The 18860-nt window shown below is 44.0% G+C and overlaps 2 protein-coding genes and 1 non-coding gene across 5 annotated transcripts; 2 read left to right on the top strand and 1 right to left on the bottom strand.

Annotated features, from left to right (window-relative positions):
* Positions 1–235: 235 nt before the first annotated feature.
* Positions 236–399, top strand: LOC135393598 (U1 spliceosomal RNA). Its single transcript, XR_010422698.1, has one exon. It is a non-coding gene; the product is annotated as a U1 spliceosomal RNA (small nuclear RNA).
* Positions 400–1158: 759 nt separating this feature from the next.
* LOC135391022 (DNA helicase MCM8-like) lies at positions 1159–10811 on the top strand. Of its 2 annotated transcripts, XM_064621096.1 has the most exons (11): positions 1159–1288; positions 1383–1607; positions 1741–1960; positions 2877–3061; positions 3223–3414; positions 4506–4847; positions 5676–5955; positions 6737–6996; positions 7070–7287; positions 7987–8185; positions 8957–10811. In XM_064621096.1, the coding sequence occupies exons 2-11, from the start codon at positions 1413–1415 to the stop codon at positions 9260–9262; spliced, it is 2397 nt and encodes a 798-aa protein (XP_064477166.1). In that variant the 5' UTR covers positions 1159–1288; positions 1383–1412; the 3' UTR covers positions 9263–10811. The 2 variants fall into 2 exon arrangements, with proteins under 2 accessions (XP_064477166.1, XP_064477165.1); XM_064621095.1 differs by having other exon boundaries at positions 1159–1607.
* A 3-nt stretch (positions 10812–10814) lies between these two features.
* On the bottom strand, positions 10815–18025 carry LOC135391023 (hydroxysteroid dehydrogenase-like protein 2). 2 transcript variants are annotated; one of them, XM_064621098.1, is made up of 3 exons: positions 17877–18025; positions 12510–12635; positions 10815–11534 (listed from the first exon to the last, which is right to left on the bottom strand). In XM_064621098.1, the coding sequence occupies exons 2-3, from the start codon at positions 12625–12627 to the stop codon at positions 11293–11295; spliced, it is 360 nt and encodes a 119-aa protein (XP_064477168.1). In that variant the 5' UTR covers positions 12628–12635; positions 17877–18025; the 3' UTR covers positions 10815–11292. The 2 variants fall into 2 exon arrangements, with proteins under 2 accessions (XP_064477168.1, XP_064477167.1); XM_064621097.1 differs by lacking the exon at positions 17877–18025 and adding an exon at positions 14666–14847.
* Between the last annotated feature and the right edge of the window lie 835 nt (positions 18026–18860).

The following is an 18860-nucleotide window of genomic DNA, read 5'->3' as shown; positions in this document are numbered from 1 at the left end:
GCTTTTACATCATACCCGGAGAGCTCACCTAAATGTTGTAACCTGCAGATTTATCGTCCCTGTATGGATGTATTTGAGTGAGAAACTTATTTATAAATATATTCTAAATGTAACATATATACATACTTCTAATGCAGGTTACAATGGTCGGCATAAATCGGTGAAGCATGGCGTGCCCACCGTACTATGTTTAAGCAGTAGCTGATCTGGGTTGCATCGGGACCCGAGTTAAAGCATACTTACCTGGTGCTGGGAAGTCTATGATCAATGAGGTAGACTCCCCGGGGCGAGACCTTGTCATTGCACTGCGACTTGGTTGACCCCCGCCACTTCCCCAAACTGGGGTAGATGGAGCATGCAATTTTTGGTAGTGGGGGCTTGCGTACGCGCTCGCCCCCTTCTTTATAATCAAAAATGAATTATCATATGGTTTTGTTATAACGGCAACGTCCTGTGGTGCGCGACACTTCTTTGATGAACAAGAGATAAACTGATGTTCTGAGGCTGGAACAACATAGAGGGGACAGATACAAACAAAGCCTCAAATTGCCTAAGAAATCAACGATGAAACGAAAGACGTTTGTGTGACGCGAACCTTTCCCTGCCTTTCTCACCAAGGAAGTGGGCTAGTTTGTCTGCGAAACGATCGAACCCTGAGACTAGGACCAGCTCGCCTGCTTTCCCGCTACTTACTTTGTCTGGTTCACGCTTTACCGTTTCCAATTGCAACATTTTCACCTGCCTTACCAAAATATTTCCTACAATGAAGTTGAGCGATGTGGACAGGCAATTGCGCTTGTCCCATCCTCCAGTTGGCAATACAAACGTCAAAAGAACTGTGTCTGCAATCTGCAACTCCTTTCATGCCAAACCGGTGTTGTTGCCTCCCAGCGAGAAAATGAATTCGTTCAAACAACTCAGGGAAAAAGAGTCTGATGCGGGTGCTCTTGCACCACCAGCAGACGCTGTGTTATACGTTGATCAAGATGTGAAGATAAACCAAAACGCGATGCACGACCTGAGAAAGAATGATAAAAGTCTTCGGAAATTATTCATTTCTGATATACTCGTTAATATGCCCGTTAGTCGCTAATCGTTAACGGAACATTTTTTTACAGGTGACGCTGTTAGCGCTGTGTCGTCTGCTACGTAGTGAGCGGGAAAAACGAGAAAGACATGTGTTGGTGCGTCTTTTTCAGATTTTAACCTGTGCAATTTTGAGTATCTCAGCGACCAACTGGGTAACGACAACTGTGTGCAGGAAAGAATAGTGCGTTTTTGTCTCGGGGTAATTACCGTAAGCACACTTAAACCAACCGCGCCAGCATTTAGGGTTACGTTGCTCTTGTTGATCGAGAATTCACAATGCTTCGGCGACATAGGTTTTGCTGCTTCCCTTCCAAGTCGTCGAAATGAATCGCAGAGGACGAGGCCTTCGTTACCGCGGTAGGCCACCTTACCGCAGGCGTGGCGGACCCGTACCTGGGACTTCGCGTGAACCGTCGTTACCTCCAAGTGATTCTCCTCCACATCAGTTGCTTTGTGGAAATAACGCATCTCCGTACGCTGGGTGGTCAGTCTACTTTCCGGGGCAATCATATCTTAAGGTTTGTTCGAGTAGGTTCACAATCTCGTTAGGACGACTGCTGTCACAAAAACTGTAGTCTGTCACCGTGACAAGTCCTGTGTATGACAGTATGAGTAGTTTTCATTACTTCTCTCTTCACCTCTTGCATATAGGCAACAGCAAGTGGCCTTGTGGACCGACTCCGTCTGTTGGAAAAGTTTTTCCATAAAAACTTGGATGACTTTGCACTGCCTGACACTGAATTAGCGGTTGCTCGTACATCCTATCAAGTAGACGTGGATGAAATAAGGCAAGATGACGACATTAAGGAGGCGTGGCCTACCATTATAGAAGACCTCAGAAGACAACCACGAGATGTTCTCAGTCTTTTGGGTACGATATCCTTTTTGGTTTTGAAATGCAGTCCCTCCCCAAAACATAGTAGCGTCATTTAATATATGTCAACAGCTTGCAGCCTCAGAGTCAACTTCAAAGCTTCATAATTTTGAATTCACCTGAAGTGTCATCAAAATTACGTTATTCAAAATTCGTGCCTGAACGTCAAAATTAAGTCCATATTCGTCGATATTGGCTATAATGTCATGACGAGCACCATAGACCCTCAATAACGTAACCAAGCAACGTAATACAGCATCTAAGCATACCGTATTTGCCGGTATACATCTAGTACTCCCAAACGAGACACTTGCTTCTGTTTGAGTTCATCCTTAGCGTACCACTGTAAAGGTAGAAAGTTTTGCGAGGATTTAATTTTCACGAAATATGGGTAGTCGGGATGAAAAAGCATATGCACTGGAAGAATTCGCGACAATATATGAACTCTACAAACACAAACTGACTTACTTGACGACCTTTATTCTCACAAATTTGTTCTTGTCAAACAATTTGATAATCGAAAAGCCACTACAACATCAGTAGTTTATTCGCATAGTCTATCACTCGGCATTACAGATACCCACTTTCACAATACCAGCATGTATATGTCATTGTTATGGGATTAGAGTTCACAGTAAGCCTCTATAAGCCAGCCAGCATGTCGATGCCAGCTAATTTTCGTTGTTTTCTGTCAGCAGTGTCATGAAACCCCCGATCACATGATTTCCGCTTCCACACGAATTCGCAAAATTAAGGTCCTGCAAAATATTCCAGAAACGTGCTCCTTCACGGTTTGGCAAATTATTAAGTCCGTGAAATTAACCACTTTTGCAGCATTTCATTTGTACTGATCGAAACAGCCCGTGTATGGTGTGATATATCAGTTTTCATTTGTCCGTGCAACCCCGTGTAGGGCTGGCACTCTACGAGACATTAAACTCTGCGATGCACCAGTCTCCTGAGAATGACGGGCTCCAGATTCCTAAGGTCGACGTACGGCTAGCAGGCCTTGCACAGTTGACACCTCTCCGTGAAATCCGGACTGCCATCTGTGGCGAACTGGTCGCTGTTCGTGGTACAGTGGTACGTGCTAGCGAGGTGAGAGATTACAACAAGTAATGATCTCAAATGGCGTACAGTACATCACCCCAGTACCCGTCGTGTAGATCTTACACAAAATGCTTCGAAATAGTAGGCGCTACTGGCCTTATTATTCTGTTCTCTAATTTGCTGTCAAACTTCTATGCACGTATCTGCAGGTTCGACCACAATACGCCATGATGGGTTTCGACTGTCTGCACTGCGGTACGTCACAAGCGGTAGAGCAGCCTGCCGGTTACTTCACTCTGCCAACAAAGTGTCCAACGCGGGGCTGCCGTTCTCGCTCCTTCAAGGAAAAACCTTCGTCAGCCCTAACAAAGCTAACTGACTGGCAGTCGCTGCGGCTGCAGGTAAAAGCTTCTTTCCTTATTACATGCTTTTTTTTTTCTTTTCTTTTTTTTTGTGCGCCTCCTCACATCTGTGCAGTACTTTTCTGTATCCGGCGTGATAAGTAATGAATAATTGTTGCTCAGGTTGAAGGTCATTTGTTATCTCTGATCTCTGATTAAAGTAATGTACCATGTTTTTTGGACTATATAAGGTGCATCTCCCAAAATTAGTGGTATTTGAAAATTTCGTGGAGGTGAAAATATTGGCACTTATAGTGCAACAGAAATTGCTACTAATAACGGAAACTGTAAACAGCTAATACTTCTGTAAACTCTGCATCACTATCACAACGTGCGCTTTTTATTACCTATATCGCGGACGCAATGCTTAGCCAAAGCCACCAAACTTTGACCTGACAGGTTCGGTGTCTTAGTAAACGTCAGTCTCTTTGCCACTTTCGATCTTGCGTTTTTTCTCAACAATGCGGGCCTTATTCTCAAACGAGTTGAGGTTCATTGACATCTCGATAGCATCCCACGCTTCTTGAACCCACCCCTCACTACCTATGTATATGATGCCTCTATTCACTCTTCGTGTACTTAGCGTCTGCCGTCCAGTTTTTGGTTTTCTCTGGGTTTTCCAGCAGGCTTTCCGGAAAAAATATCGGCACAGTTCCCCCTGAAGTTGGCCCAGGATGCATACTAACCCCCGTCCTCTCTCCATCTGTCCACATGTGTATACCGCTCATAGCACAGTTATTTCATTTGCAGTGATGACTTGAAAAAAAAAAGGTATATATACAGGGTGTTTGCTCTAACGTGTCCAGAAATTTTATTTAAAGCGAGCAGTAAAAGAGAAACGAGCACTACTTTTCAGCTATACTTGACTACGAAACAGGTGCTACTAGTGAAGCAGTACCTGTTTCTTACTCAAGTATAGCAGAGAAGTACCCACTTGCTTTTCGTTTATCGCTCATTTTAAATATAATTTCTGGACGCATTAGAGCAAACACCCCGTATATATATATATATATATTTGGCACACTTGTTATGCACCAGAACATGCCGTCATTTTTCGTTATGTTTATGCTGTACATTTTCCGGCACGTCAGGAGCTCGAAGAAACACGTGAAGGGGGACGTTTGCCTCGCATGGTAGACTGTGAGCTCTTGGGTGACCTCGTTGACTCCGCAGTACCCGGTGATGTCGTCACCGTCGTGGGCACTGTCGACTTGTTGAGACAGGAGGGTGCCTTTTCGTCCGTGGAAGGTCCCAAGACGGCTTTCATCTCTGCCAATAACGTCCTGGGTGAAAAAGGACCATCTGCTGCGATGACAGCTGTTGGGCCTGAACTGACCACCAAAGACTACTATGCCGTCGAAGCGATTCATGAAGAGCCGCATCTTTTCAGGTTCCTGGTGAATTCTCTATGTCCTCCAATCTATGGACACGAGGTAAGTGTACAGGCTTCAACTGTATGTCTGTAGACGAGGGAACAGAGGAGCCAGTGGCAGAAAGGCTGTGATTATGTTTCTTGCCATAGAATCTATTCTTTGACTTGATTGATTGATCGTTTGTGTGACCGACAAGTGCAAAATTTTGTGTAACATTTTCACGTTATGGTTTAGTGTAGGGTTAACCTAATTAGGTTATTTTTATTAATTTAATTTTTAATTAGTTATTAATGGATCCTAGTTTTTAGAATGAATTAATTTTGTCCATCAATTTTACTTTGTCATTAAATTAATTACTTAGTTGAAATAAAGTAAGCTAATTAGATCAACAAAGTAAATTCTACGCCCAAAAACCTCACGCGCCTCTCTAACAGAGACAGTGCGCCAAAATTTTTATTATAAGCCATTGATAGTTCTCCAACAGGAAATATATGAACAAATAAGGCCCTGTTTCACCAACAGTGGCTAATTTTGAACCGCGATCAAAGGTGGCTAAAACTTGAAGTTAACACTCGATTCTTTTTTGCAAACAGTAATTGGTGACGCGATGAATGGTTCAGTGACAATAACTCCCGTTAGTGAAGCAGAGTTAAGTGTTAAATTCAAGTTAAGGGGTCATTGATCTCGGTTCAAATGTTAATCGTCGTAGGGGAAACCAGGCCTAAATGAATTGTCCAGATCCATGATTTTTCTGGAGGGAGGCTGAACTGTCTCGGTCTTGGCCACATGCATTGCCTAAGAACAAATGAAGCACTGTGAAGCTGGATGATAACGGGTCATGCACATAGACAGTCAGTAGTACAGTATGGTATTTAATGGTTTTTGTAGGTAGTGAAAGCAGGATTGCTCCTCGCGCTCGTGGGCGGTGTACGTCGTCACGCCGAAGACCCAGACAGGGTCCCCGTTCGGGGAGATCCCCATGTGCTTCTGGTTGGTGACCCTGGTTTGGGAAAATCGCAGTTATTGCAAGCGTGCGCACGGCTGGCCCCTCGTGGTGTCTATGTGTGCGGGAACACATCTTCCACAGCTGGTCTCACAGTGGCGGCTGGGCGCGGTGCAGGAGGGGAGGCTTCGCTCGAGGCTGGTGCGCTCGTCCTCGCAGATCGAGGTGGGTTACGTTACACATTATTCGATGCTAATGTGTCGCTCTAAGCAGTCAAGCCCTTTGATACAGCTGGCAAGCTGTAATGATTGGTGGAGAAAGGATGAGGAGAATGTTGGGTCGTGCTTCTCCCGTCTGCCTTGCAGCACATCTCGCACACCCATCATTCTAAAAGTGTTGTAGTTCTGTTGAATGTTCATGGTTTCCACAACCTCTGTCCCTAGCAGTGTAGCTAGGTCACATGGGACATAGAGAAAAAATTTAAATTTTCTGTACGTACAATTATGTGTCATAGATTTTTTTTGCAGTGCAGCGTTGTACAGGCTTGGAACATTGTCATTTGAACGGACAGTGAATTTGAGTCGTTTGCGAATCTGAACATCACATTCTTGCACATAATCAAGTACAGCTGCAGCTAAGGAAATGTTTTGCAGAATTTGCGATTTTGAGACGATCTGCATTCTTCTAACATTAAGGTTGACACCTCATGCCTAATGACCTCATGCGACATATGAATACTCAGTGTGAAGCAGAAATTGGAAGCAGAAGTGAACTTCTGGTTGAAACATTTCTGCATTTTTTTTTCCCCGAAACATTTCTACAAACAAGTTTGCATTTTCGGACATTCCACCAAATGCATATAAATGCGGTAGCTTTGAAGGGCCATTTTCCATCTTCCCTCTGCTCTCTTCTTCTCTCCATGACGGCTACATACGGACCTACAGGGCTGTCAACGTTGGTGGACCCCATATAAAGTAATCGCTTTGAAGCGTGCACTCGATTGCAGGATGCTGTTGCATTGATGAGCTTGACAAGATGGCTGGAGCTCAGGGAGCCCTTTTGGAAGCGATGGAGCAACAGAGCATCAGCGTTGCCAAGGCAGAACTGGCGGTATCACTGCCTGCCAGGGCGGGGGTCATAGCTGCAGCCAATCCAGCAGGAGGCCACTATCAGCGTGGACGTACCGTTGCGGAGAACCTGCGAATGAACAACGCCTTGCTGTCGCGCTTCGACCTGGTTTTCATCTTACTGGATCGCTCCGACAAAGTAAGTGAAGATAAGATGATAAGCACACAACGTGCCCTTCATTTTTTTTCTGAAACTTTTTCTATTCCGTAAGGACTTGGACCGCCGTTTGTCGGAACACATCATGGCACTCCATTCTGGCGGGCTCAACACAAGCAAGACAACCAACAGCCATGCGGGAAACAGGAGTGACGTGTCTGATGGTTCTTCCGACGTATCCGATAGTAGGCCGCTTGCTGAGCGTTTGCGTGGTCCCGTTGACGACCCTGTCCCTCCTGAGTTACTGAGGAAATACATCGCGTATGCACGACAGTGAGTGCAAGAAAGTATGTTAAAAGTAGAGCCTGAAGTTTTCGGCAAATATTTTTTCTAAATTTGGGGCGGGGGGTAAAAATCAGGGAAATAAACGCTCTAAATTCGGGTGAAAAAAATCTCCAGTATGCGAAACTTGGAGAGAAATCGGGCTCAGTTACTCAAACTAACTGTATAATGGTGTGGTACAAATGGTGGTGTAACTGCATTTGCTCCGAAACAAGTTAGTGTGCATTCCTGCAGACATCTCAGTGAAGGCAGTTTGCCTGGTAAAAAATCAGGTTTCACCCTAAAGGGGCACCGTTCAATTCGGGGTGCAAATTCGGCGAAGAATCAGGTTAAACCCTAAAACTTCAGGCTGTAGTTAAATGCGATAAGAAACTGCAGTGCAGGGGACACAAAAAAAAAGACACCATCACGAAGAGCATTCGCAGCCAAACAAAAAAATTATTTGTCAAAGGCACACGCTTATAGTAAGAGACATTGGCAGTCCCACGACCTCTAGTGGAAGTAGTGTGACCTTCATTTATCACAAACCCAAAACCGAAACACGAGCCCACAAACCTGTCCCCGCCTCCCCATCTTTTAACACGAACTACCAAACAGCCCGGTTTTTATCCCTCATTAGCAAAAAGATGTGTTTTTTGTTTATGATCCTTACTTGTCGGTGACGCTTGTCTTTGTGTGTGTTTTTTGTAGGTACGTTCACCCTAGTCTTTCGACGGAGTGCTCGTCAATCCTGCGCAAGTTTTACTTGGAGCTCAGACGAACGTGTCAGGGTGATTGCATTCCGGTTACAACGAGACAGCTGGAATCGCTAATTCGACTTGTACAGGCACGAGCTCGGTTGGAGCTGCGTGAAGTTTGTACAGCGCAAGATGCTCAAGACATTGTTGAGGTAAGATTTACCTTGGCATTATTGGTACATTGCCATTACCTTGACAGCGGTACAAAGGGAATGGGACATTCATCCCTTGCATCGTTTGTGGCTCGTGTGAGAACGAAATCGCAATTCACGCCTTCCCCCTTCTCTCTTTCTCAAGAAGCGCAGCAATGCTTAGCGGGCCAAAGTTGCCTTTGAGCCACTAAAAGCTTAATCATCATCATCATCGTCGTCGTCGTCGTTGTCGTTTGTTAGCGGCCTGTTATTGGTTGCCTCAAGCCCGCTTGAGCGAATCGCACCCCATCTGCGGCCGCTCCGCATTGTCGTGCTTGAGAGAAGAGAATATGAAGAGTGCAAGAGCGCGGTTTCGTTGCAGCAATCGCAGTTGCGTCGTTCGTGATGCATGCAGGAACGAAACCGCAATTTCTAACGCGGTTCTACGAGGCCGTAGTTATGCTAGTTATGGCCATCATTTAAAAGGATTCTAAGCTAATGCATATTTCATTAAGCACACAGAATACCTGTAAACACATTTTTATTTGCGACGTACAAATTTTTGCGAATTTCGCGACCGCAAAAAAAAAAAAATCGTGAAAAATGGTGCTCGCGAACACGGCTTGACGTTCATCGTGCGAAACCAAACGGCCCTTGGAATAACTTCGCACATGACCGAACGCGCACTTCACAAAAATTGATACATCGCGAATAAAAATGCGTTTATGGTATTTCTGTCCCCCCAGCCCCAAAACACACGGCTCTAATCATACGTACCCTCCGCTTTCCCAGATCATGAAACACAGCATGGCTGACACCCTCACCAATGAACTTGGCCAAGTAGACTTTGGCCGCTCCCAGCATGGTTCTGGCATGAGCAGAGCGAGCCAAGCGCGCTCTTTCATCGCGGTTCTTACCGAAGAAGCCCGAATGCGTCGGAAGTCTCTGTTCAGCGTGGCAGAGATGAAGGAAATAGCCACGAACAAATGCGGTATTTCGTCTGACAGGTTTCCTGGAGTCTTGGACTCCCTCAACAACCAAGGCTTCCTGCTTAGTAAGGGCAACAAGAGGTTTCAGTTGCAAACCAGCGAATACTGACATTTCCCCTGAATACACCCACTGGCAGTTTTTTGTGACGGTGACTGTACTGCGAAGTTGGCCCTGCATTATAATTGAACCTCTGTATACAATAAGGGGATAAGTGGAAAAATCCCAAACTGAGAAAAGGGGCCTGATCTGATTGTCTGTCCCATTAGCACGCATGCACTTCCCATTTCTTACCCTCCTGTAGCGGGCCAATAAATTGCAATATGGTCCTAAATTTTCCTTGGCAGGTACATACTGGTACGTAGATGTCACTGCAGCAAAAATAGTGAAAAAGGGGATAAGTCAACTTATCCCCTTATTGCATACAGAGGTTCAATTAGAGCCTGAAGTTTTGGGGAAATATTTTGTTCTAAATTCGGAGGGACAAAAAATCTGGTACATAAATGTGTGTTCTAAATTCGTACGAAGTCGTGTGAAAGAACTTCCAGTATGCCAAGTTTGGGGAGAAGTCTGGCTCAGTTGCTCAAACTAACTGTACTGGTTTGGTACAAACGGTCATGTAACTGCATCACCGTGTTTACTGTAAGTGTGTCCCTACGGACGTCTCGGTGAAGGTAATTTGCCAGGTCAAAATTGGGTTTCACCCTAAAGAGCCAACCTTCAATTTGGGGTACAAATTCGGGGAAGAATCGAGTTAAACCCTAAAGCTTCATGCTCTAATTATAATGTAAGGACTGCAGCTTGTGTGATTGAGCACTAAAGTGGTATGGAGGATCTTTTTGTGGAGACTAAATGGACAGAGAAGCTATGTGAACAACACTGCTTTCTGACAGAGGTCTATATGGGTGAGGATAGGAGACTCATTTCCAAATCACCATTTGTCTCCCTGGTTTCCAAACTAAGACTTGTTGTTCTGAAACAAATGGGTGTCTTCAGCATCTTTAACCAAATGCTGTGTGACATCAATTTCACATCGAGCATTTCTGTGTCCTGGCTCAGCAACCATTGAAATTGTCATTCTTGCATCTACTCCCCTACTTTTAAATAGATACTTTGCTTAAGTAAAATGCTGTCTCTACTTGTGACTTTAATTGTGGTTACGTTTCTGCTTGTAATGGTGGCGTGAGAGATGAAAAGGATCAAGATGTTATCATGTCTTCACGGGCCAGTGTAGAAGAAAGAGAAAGTGAGAAAGAGCTGGTAGGGTGCGCCATGCTCATGTGATAGTCAGAGTGGTCTGAGAAAAGCGTTCCATTTTGGTGTCCTCTTTGCATAGAACCCAATCACGTTAAAGTCTGTCTGCTTAAGCTGCCGAGAAAAAGCAAAAAATATACTCCATAGAAAATGCATAGAGATAGAGAGCTGTTATATTTGAGATGAGAGAGGGTATTTCGACATAAGATAACTTTCCTTGTCACGCCGAATGTCCCTATGCTCAACTTTGATACTTGTGCAGTAGCAGTATACTTCTTGACTTCTTTGTGGCATATACTACATATTGTTCCCAGTTATTTTGTAGTCCCTGAATTATACCACCTCAGCACATTTTGCACCAATAGCAGACCTGTGATATTTTCTGTATTAAATCACGTTACGCATGCACTGTTGTCCAGAGATTTTATTTTTGCAAACATCAGATATAAAAGTTTACAATCCCATATGCCAGCCAAGTAATCTTCCGTGAATAGCAGGGCGATTATTGAGCTTCATACTTCTGCAGTCAACTCGGATACGAGAAAAGGTGGTTGCTTGTGAGGAGGGAGGCACATGTCCCATGTTGTCGACAAAAAATGCGATTCACTCTCCTAAAACTTTGTGAGGATATGGTGATCCTAGATGAGTATTGATCATCATTGATCCTAATCAAATCATATTTGACTTTTAGGTTATTTATGTTGCACATTTTTTGCCCTTGTTCGTTTGCACCTGTTGTACGTCTTTATTACATGCTGGTCACATTTAAATAATACTTCTTCCCTCCCTTTGTGCCTTTGACGTCCCTGCCATATATAGTAGGTACTGTATCACATATATTTCCTCGTTACGGAGGTGTAGCATAGGCCCATAGCTGATACGGCTGATCACAGTTTTGACCGCATCTCACCCATCAGTTTATCTAGTCTCATGGCCATCGGAAGGTCACCCTTGAGTGCGAGCTTTCCCGCCATGAAAGCATTGGTGGGGTTTAAATTTCCCGTAAACATTTTGATGAAAGTGTCTCTGTCCATAATGAAGGTGACGTCGGCCTTTCCTTCCGGTGGCTGGCCTTTGCCAACGGCTCCTTTGCCATTCTTCAGGTCAACGTACCAGGACTCCGGTTCACCTGTGAATTTAAACAGGAACGTGTCACGAACGTATTACAAGCTGTAGCGAAAGAGATAATGATGAGGTTGTGTTGGTCTGCTGGTTGGAATTCGATGCCAGCAGGAACCCTTCCAGCTTTCCTATCAACGTTGCTTGTACGTATAATGTGTTTTCGAGTGCTTTGATAAGCCTGCAACACTTTGCATTAGCATAAATTAAGCGTTCTAATTTAAGTCTTCGTTTAGCATTATAATTACACACTTCCTCAGGAAGGACAGGCAAATGTACAAAGTGCTATGCTGAGTGCTACGCAGATGTGATGCACCATAAAAATGGCGAATGCATTGAGGTTATCATTGACACATGAAGGAACAATTGAAACTTCAATTATATAACCGCTTAATTATTGGCTAGAGTGTCACCCCTGGCAATGAAATTCCTCATTCGTCATCTTGAAATAAAGTTGTTGCTGTTCAATTATTGCCTCGCGCTAATTAACTTTCTTGTTATTAGAGGAGCGGTGAAATCCAGTCCATAAATTTTTACGTTTTTATCTGCGGTATGGTGAGCTAGGCCGTATATAACTACGGCGCGTTGCTCGATATGTGTTGAGAGAGGTCAACCGTGTAAATGGCTGCTACTCTTTGCTTGCTACACGTTGCGTAACAAATAACAGCTGCCCTTGCAAAGATCTGCACACCCCCTAGGAACCCCTCCACTCCTTCGAATGAGGGAAGTCGACGTCACCTCATGACGTTCGCAGGACCAATATTGAGGGCCATAAGCTACCATGAATTATTTTAAGTATACGATTCCCACAAACGTTTCGAGCCGGCGGTATTCCCGTTTTTGTGGGCAAGTTGGAATGGAATGAGACAGGCCCCTTTTGGCCGCCAAACGCGTTTCTCAAGGCAAGAAGAGATGCGACTTGCGTGTCGGTAAAATTGTTCACAACGTCAAACGTTCTCGCAGTTGTCTCTGTGAAGCGCATTACCTTTGACATCGAAGACAAAAACACCTCCTATTTTGTTGACTAGTTCATCATTGATGTAGACTGTGATCATACTGAAGACACCCTCCACAGTTTCCGCCGACACTGCTGGAGCAGCCATGATGGTTTCTGCGGGGAGAGAATTCATCCCAAGTTATGATAACCACCCCTATTTCACGCAGGAATACATTGCATACCGTGTGTTCACACGAGCGATATCCCCACGGAACATTCTATCGGCAGAAAACGCGAGAAACTGCTCATGGCGCCGGAATATTGCCAACGCGCACATAGCAGACGACACCATCGGCCCTGTCGTCTGCTACGCGGCATATCTCGTGGCTGAGCCAAAGACATGACGTTGAGCGGTCACGTTGCAGTGGAAGGGTACGTTTTGCGCATGTTCCGCTGGAGTATATTCCAGGGAATGTCGCTCGTGTGAATGGACAGAAAGCTCTTTATTATTCCTAGAACAAGGATTATTCAGGTTATGTAAGGCGCCGAAAGTATAGTCGCGTTGATCGTTTCACGCGAGGCATGTCTCAATGTCTTGTCTCCACATAGCCGAGATATCCGCACTTTCTTCTTCTGTTTTTCTTTCTTGGGATACGTTCTCGTTAACATCATATACTTGACAGATGCTCCATATAGTCATGTTGAAACCCTCCCGAAATCTCAGACATCGAATTTAGTTCGAGACCTTTAGTACCTTCAAAGCGCGCAAAAATTAACTCCCTGTTTGTCTTTCTAGATTCCTCTTTCACATAAATCCACACACGAACAATAACGTTGCAAGCGTTAGTTATTAACTTATCGTCAGCTGTGCACAAAGTAGCTTTATGGGGGATTTGCACAGACTAAATCGCGCCTCACTTCTAAAATTACCGCGTGTATGCGTTACTGTGCAGAGAAACCCGAGTCAAGTTATTTCACCAACAACTGGCTTGCGGGGCGCAGGCAAAAGCTGTGTATGCACAGGAAGATATTCGACACTGTAGAGCAAACTACCTCTAAACCTCTCTTCTTTTTTCTTCCCTTTTCTTTCTTTTTTTTTTTTTTTTTGAGACCATTGAGACCGTGACAAAACTTAATCCCTCTACGTTCTGAAGTCCATTTTGAGGACTCCAGGGATACATGCATATACAAGAGACAACGTTTATTCAAAATAGGTACGTGATTTCTGTGAACAGCTAATATAAACATGGTTTCCAGGAATGTTAGTCACGCTTGCAACTTCCAGGTCACCATAAGCGTATAAGAACTATGCTTCTTCTATTTACTGTAATGCTGCAGTTTGATAGTTCATTTTAGTTTTAGTTCTTCAGTCAATTTTAGTTTGCTTCATTGAGGTTTATTTCATAAATTTATCTACATGATATGGTGAAGAATTGCAATAATTCGGGTCCTGCGGTACCCGAATTATTACGGTAAATCATTGTCGTTTCCGTTTCTGTTACCGTTACCTGCTATATTTCTGGTATAACACCCCGTTTCCGTTTCTGTTACCTTTCCCTGCAAGCAGCCCCACTTCATTTAGGTTGCCCCGTTTACTTTAGTCACGTGCAAAAATAAATTTATGTCAACTCTGAGCCAACGAAGCAAGGTCCATATTAGTAAAACAATATATCAGCTTGCAGAGTGCGACTAAGAAGGAAGGGCTCACGGACCCAAGTTCATTGAAAGCATAAAAATTACAAAGGCAAAAGCATTTTTGCTTCTTCCTTAGACAATAGAAGGAACAATTACAGCAGAATATGTACGACACAGTGTCATTCAACACACGAAAGTTTTATCAGCATCAGACTAGGAAAAAAAAAATATTAACAAAGTATTTTTTTTTTAAACAGTTCTACACAGATGTTGCCACCTTGTGGTCATTAAGCATGTTTGAGCTCACAGTGACAGAAGTAAGTAGCAGTTTTTTTAATGGCACAACTAACGCGTGGCTACATTATTACGCAGTTTATTTTATTTTATCACTTACGACGGCGTCACAACGTGATAACCGGACGCTATCCCTGCAGGGTATGCTCGTCCGTGGAGTCACACATCGTCAGCTTGCTTCATACGTATTTATGGTTCAAGGATGGCTACATAGGCGTGTGTTCGCCATCGGGAGAAAAATACGCGCGTTTCTGAGAGCAGACGACAATCTTTACCTTTCCGAGCAGACGACATAATACCGAAGTCACCGTGGCGATGGAATAACACAACGATGAAAGAGTTCTGTACGTATTTCAAAGACGCATAAGTGTATTGTTGTTCAAAATTATTTGATCACGGGATCGCCGCTCATGTATCACGAAAGCGCAGCAGCTGATCAAACGGACCACGGTTGTCAGCGTTCTGGGTTTGGAACCGCTGCATGTGGCGGACGGACGTCGGCCTAAAGTAAACGTTATCATTTGGCAACATTAGCGTTAGCGGAAAGTGGCTATAGGTTCAAGTGGGTTCAACTGTCGAGCTCTTCAATTGCGCAATAATTATTACACAGTTTGCAATTCACGCGCAGTAAAATGCAGCGTAAGATGGTATTCTCCAGGTGTATGCTGAAGTACCGACTGCAGCCAGCATTTCGGTGTTTCCTATGCGCTCGTAAGATAAACAAATACCAATCTCGTTTGCATCAACAGACGCGATCCCGTTATCCGTGTCCTCTTACTAGTGGTGTGCTTGTTCGATAGATGGCAGCATTCTAGTGCCAGTTTCGGTTTTGCAGACGATTTGGTATGGAGGTTGACCGATGTTACGTTGGTGACGGCTTTACGGCGATATAAATGAGACACACGCTATTTATTGAAATGTAATTTTTGCCACAGTTGTGTCAGGTTGCATTCAGCTCGATCTGGAAACAACAATATCTCATAGGAGGCTTTAGAATAATAAATATTCTACGTGGACAGCTGCTGTCAACGCCGTTCCCTACAAAACGACCCAGCTTGCTACGATAATTCATTCGGACGTATCATTTTCCATCCGTCACCGTCCCTGCGTTGCATCAAGGACTTACAAAACTTTTTCCTCCTTTGTATCATGCGTGATCGTCTGGAACCGTCTGGCGTGACGTGGAACAACCGCTGTTGAAATGGTGACACCGTCACGTCCTTATATGCAGCCTCCTTTGACGGTGTTTCTAGCCCCGTTAGGATTGAAAGTTGTTGCACCGCTGCTACGGCAATAAAAAAGTTGCTATTTCATGACACATGATACGATATGCTGGTGTTAGGCAGGTCCTTACCCGCGTATGCACACGAACGACATTCCCCAGAATACTCCGGCGGAAGATGCGCAAGACGTCGAGCGCTCAACGCAAGACATTTCGTAGCAGACGACAGGACCGATGATGTCGTCTGCTATAGGTCTGCTAGGTGGGGAGTACACCGGTCCTGACATTCCGGAACTTCCTCCTAGTGAGCACTTTTTTGCTGTTTCTTCCTCTAGAGTATTCCACGGGGATGCATGCCGTTGTCGATGTGGATTACGGAGCTTACTCCTTTTCTTTATGTGTGGTGCTTTTTGGCTTCTTCCTGAATTGAACCAATCAACGTGAAAATGAGCGGAAGCATTGCTTATTGAAGCACACGCAGCTAAAACCTGCATATTATTATTGTTTTAAATATCAACCGAAGACATCGACCGAGCCGACACAGCCGGCACTACGAAGGTGGAATCGATTGAAGGCACTCAAGGCCCATTCAAGGCTCCTTTCCTTTCCCTTCTTCTCTTTCATCCCAGATTACTTGTCTGTAACGTTTTAGGTCACGCTAAATTGCATTTCAATAGGAAGCAACAGCAAGTGTGTCGAGGCTAAATTAAATACACGCGCGCGTAGCTTTCGATCTATAGAGGAGGAAAACTCCGTCCTGACATATGATGAAAAAGTGTTCGTCTGCCTCGTTACACCACTTTACCAATGTAAGAAAAGAGAAAGGAAAAGGACGACGCAGGTATTTCCCTGCACGCTTGCAGGACGTAAAGCAAAAGTTATTTTGTTGGATTGTTCCTTTCTCCTAATGCGTCTGTACTATATGAGCGTGGAGTAACTCCAGAGATGTATACAGCTCTGTGTACGCAGCGCCTAGTTTAAATAACTGATTTTCGGTAATGCGAAAGTAATGCTTCAGTAGAAGATTGCCGCCAAAGTAATGCTACGAGTTCCTTGGGCATGCAGTAATAATGAAATAATAGTTGGAAAGCGGTGTTCGGGGTAACTCATTACTGCAACAAAGCTACCTTTTTCGGTAACTTTTAGCTTAACTTGTTGCTTTTGAACTCCAGTAACTTCTTGAGGAACTCGTTCGTTTTTTTATTAGCTAACTTTTTCAAAGTAACTTGGGGTAAGTTCCAAGTTCCTTTTGTACGATTCTGGTCTACAAACATCGCAAGCTGCGTAAACGGCGCGTCTGGCGCTCCGTTCCCTCGTTCATCGTATAGCGACGAGCAGAGGATAACTCGTGAAACTTAAATGCCTGCTTTGTGTGCCGTTGAAGAACCTTATTACGAGATCAAAATCATCAAATGCCTCCCTAAAGAAGCACATAAAGGCACGTTTACGTTTGAGCACTTACAAACAAATATTAGTATAGTTTTCGTACATGAAAACTATTATAAAACGTCTTGCACCGCCCATTGTGCGACCAAGACCTGAATTAATTATAGAACGGTCAAGAACTAAAAAGTGTATAATAGGTAACAAATAACTCGAAAATACCCCGTTACTTTTCTAAAGTACCTTTTCCGAACTTCAAGTTCATTTTCATCACCTGTGACTTCGTTATAGTAGCTTATTTACATTTTTTTCACAGTAACTTAACTGGTAATTCTTGTCGAGTAACTTCTTAATTTCTGTTGAAAAGCACGTACGCGAACTGATGCCATAGATCTATATGAAAAAACAACAACAAAAAAACTCGAGACTATATAGGGATTTTATCTAATGGACGTAATGTTTTGGGTCCAGTTGTTCACAAAAGCCTCGAAATATACGTCCACATTCGAGTGCTGGTAGTACTGTACTGGAAATGTCGCGCAAAAGCAGGTAACGTCGGCGGTAAAATGTATAGGCAATAACCAAATTTGAAAAACCGGCTGAAGTCACGTGCTCTCCACCAGGCTCCGTGTGCATATACACCACTGATACGGGTAAACTAATCCAGATCCGGAGAAGATGACAGAGCCACTACTAATAGAATGAGTACAAAAAAAAAAAAAAAGGAAACGATCTGAGAACGTGGGCCACGCTAGAAATCATCGGCAGTCTAACAGAAGAATATTTAGCAAAAAAAAAAAAAGTCTCGTTATCACAAGCGCAAAACAACAACAAAAAAGATATGTTTTATATGCGAGAGAAAAACGAAGCAATCTATTTACCTTTTCCCTACAATTTGCCTTCACGTATTGAGCCAGTCGCTGATCGGTGAGGTGGAATCCACGGTCTCGTATTTTCCCAGCACGCCGAACGACGCAAACTGAAGGCCGGTACGACTGGGAGAATTGATATTTCAGCTTACGAGGCGATTCGTGGCCTTGGTCGGATCGGCGGCATTGGCTACTCCATCTTAATGTTGCCGCTTACATCAGTGTACGATGGCGAAGGGAAAGTTTTGTTTACCGCCAAGCAACCATGGACTCCCCATATACTTCCACGTCCTTATCACTTTAATGAGTTCGTTCTTATTATCCTGTTTTCGTTTCCTGCGTTTCTAAACTCTGTTTTGTATAATTGCGAGCCTTTTCTAAATGTAACCCTCGAGTCGCACGCTGCATCAACGTATCTCGGAGAAGTGTTGCAAAGGAACGGACTTCAACACAGCCAGTTTGTACCGAAAGAAAAGCAGAGGACTGGTTTTTAGCGTATCTATGTTTCTGCCGTTCTCTCTGGGCGTTGTATTGTAGTGAGCGTTGCGCAACGTGATTAACGCGCGTGAAACGCAAGTTTATAGCGCACGCAGCGCAGACTTGTTGTCGGAACAAGTGTTAACCAGCTTATATAATTGCTGCTTTCGGAACTAGGAGACGGACAATCGCTTTCTACGATGAAAGATGAAAGTCACTGAAAAGGTTAGCCAGCTGTAGGGATCGAACCCACAGTGGTTCGATCCCTACAGCTGGCTAACCCTTTCAGTGACTTTCATCTTTCATCGTTGATTTCTTAGGCAATTTGAGGCTTTGTTTGTATCTGTCCCTTCTATGTTGTTCCAGCCTCAGAACATCAGTTTCTCTCTTAATCGCTTTCTATTTATGTGAAAAACAGAAACGGGCGTGTTCCAGGTTTGAATTGTTTCCTTTCGGAAGGGTACAATAGCGAACGTTGCGCTTACAAAAGTTCCGCAGGTATAACTTTTTTACCGGAGG

Source organism: Ornithodoros turicata, chromosome 4 (assembly GCF_037126465.1).
Source record: "Ornithodoros turicata isolate Travis chromosome 4, ASM3712646v1, whole genome shotgun sequence".
Taxonomy (NCBI): domain Eukaryota; kingdom Metazoa; phylum Arthropoda; class Arachnida; order Ixodida; family Argasidae; genus Ornithodoros; species Ornithodoros turicata.
This window is presented reverse-complemented; position numbering and strand designations above follow the sequence as displayed.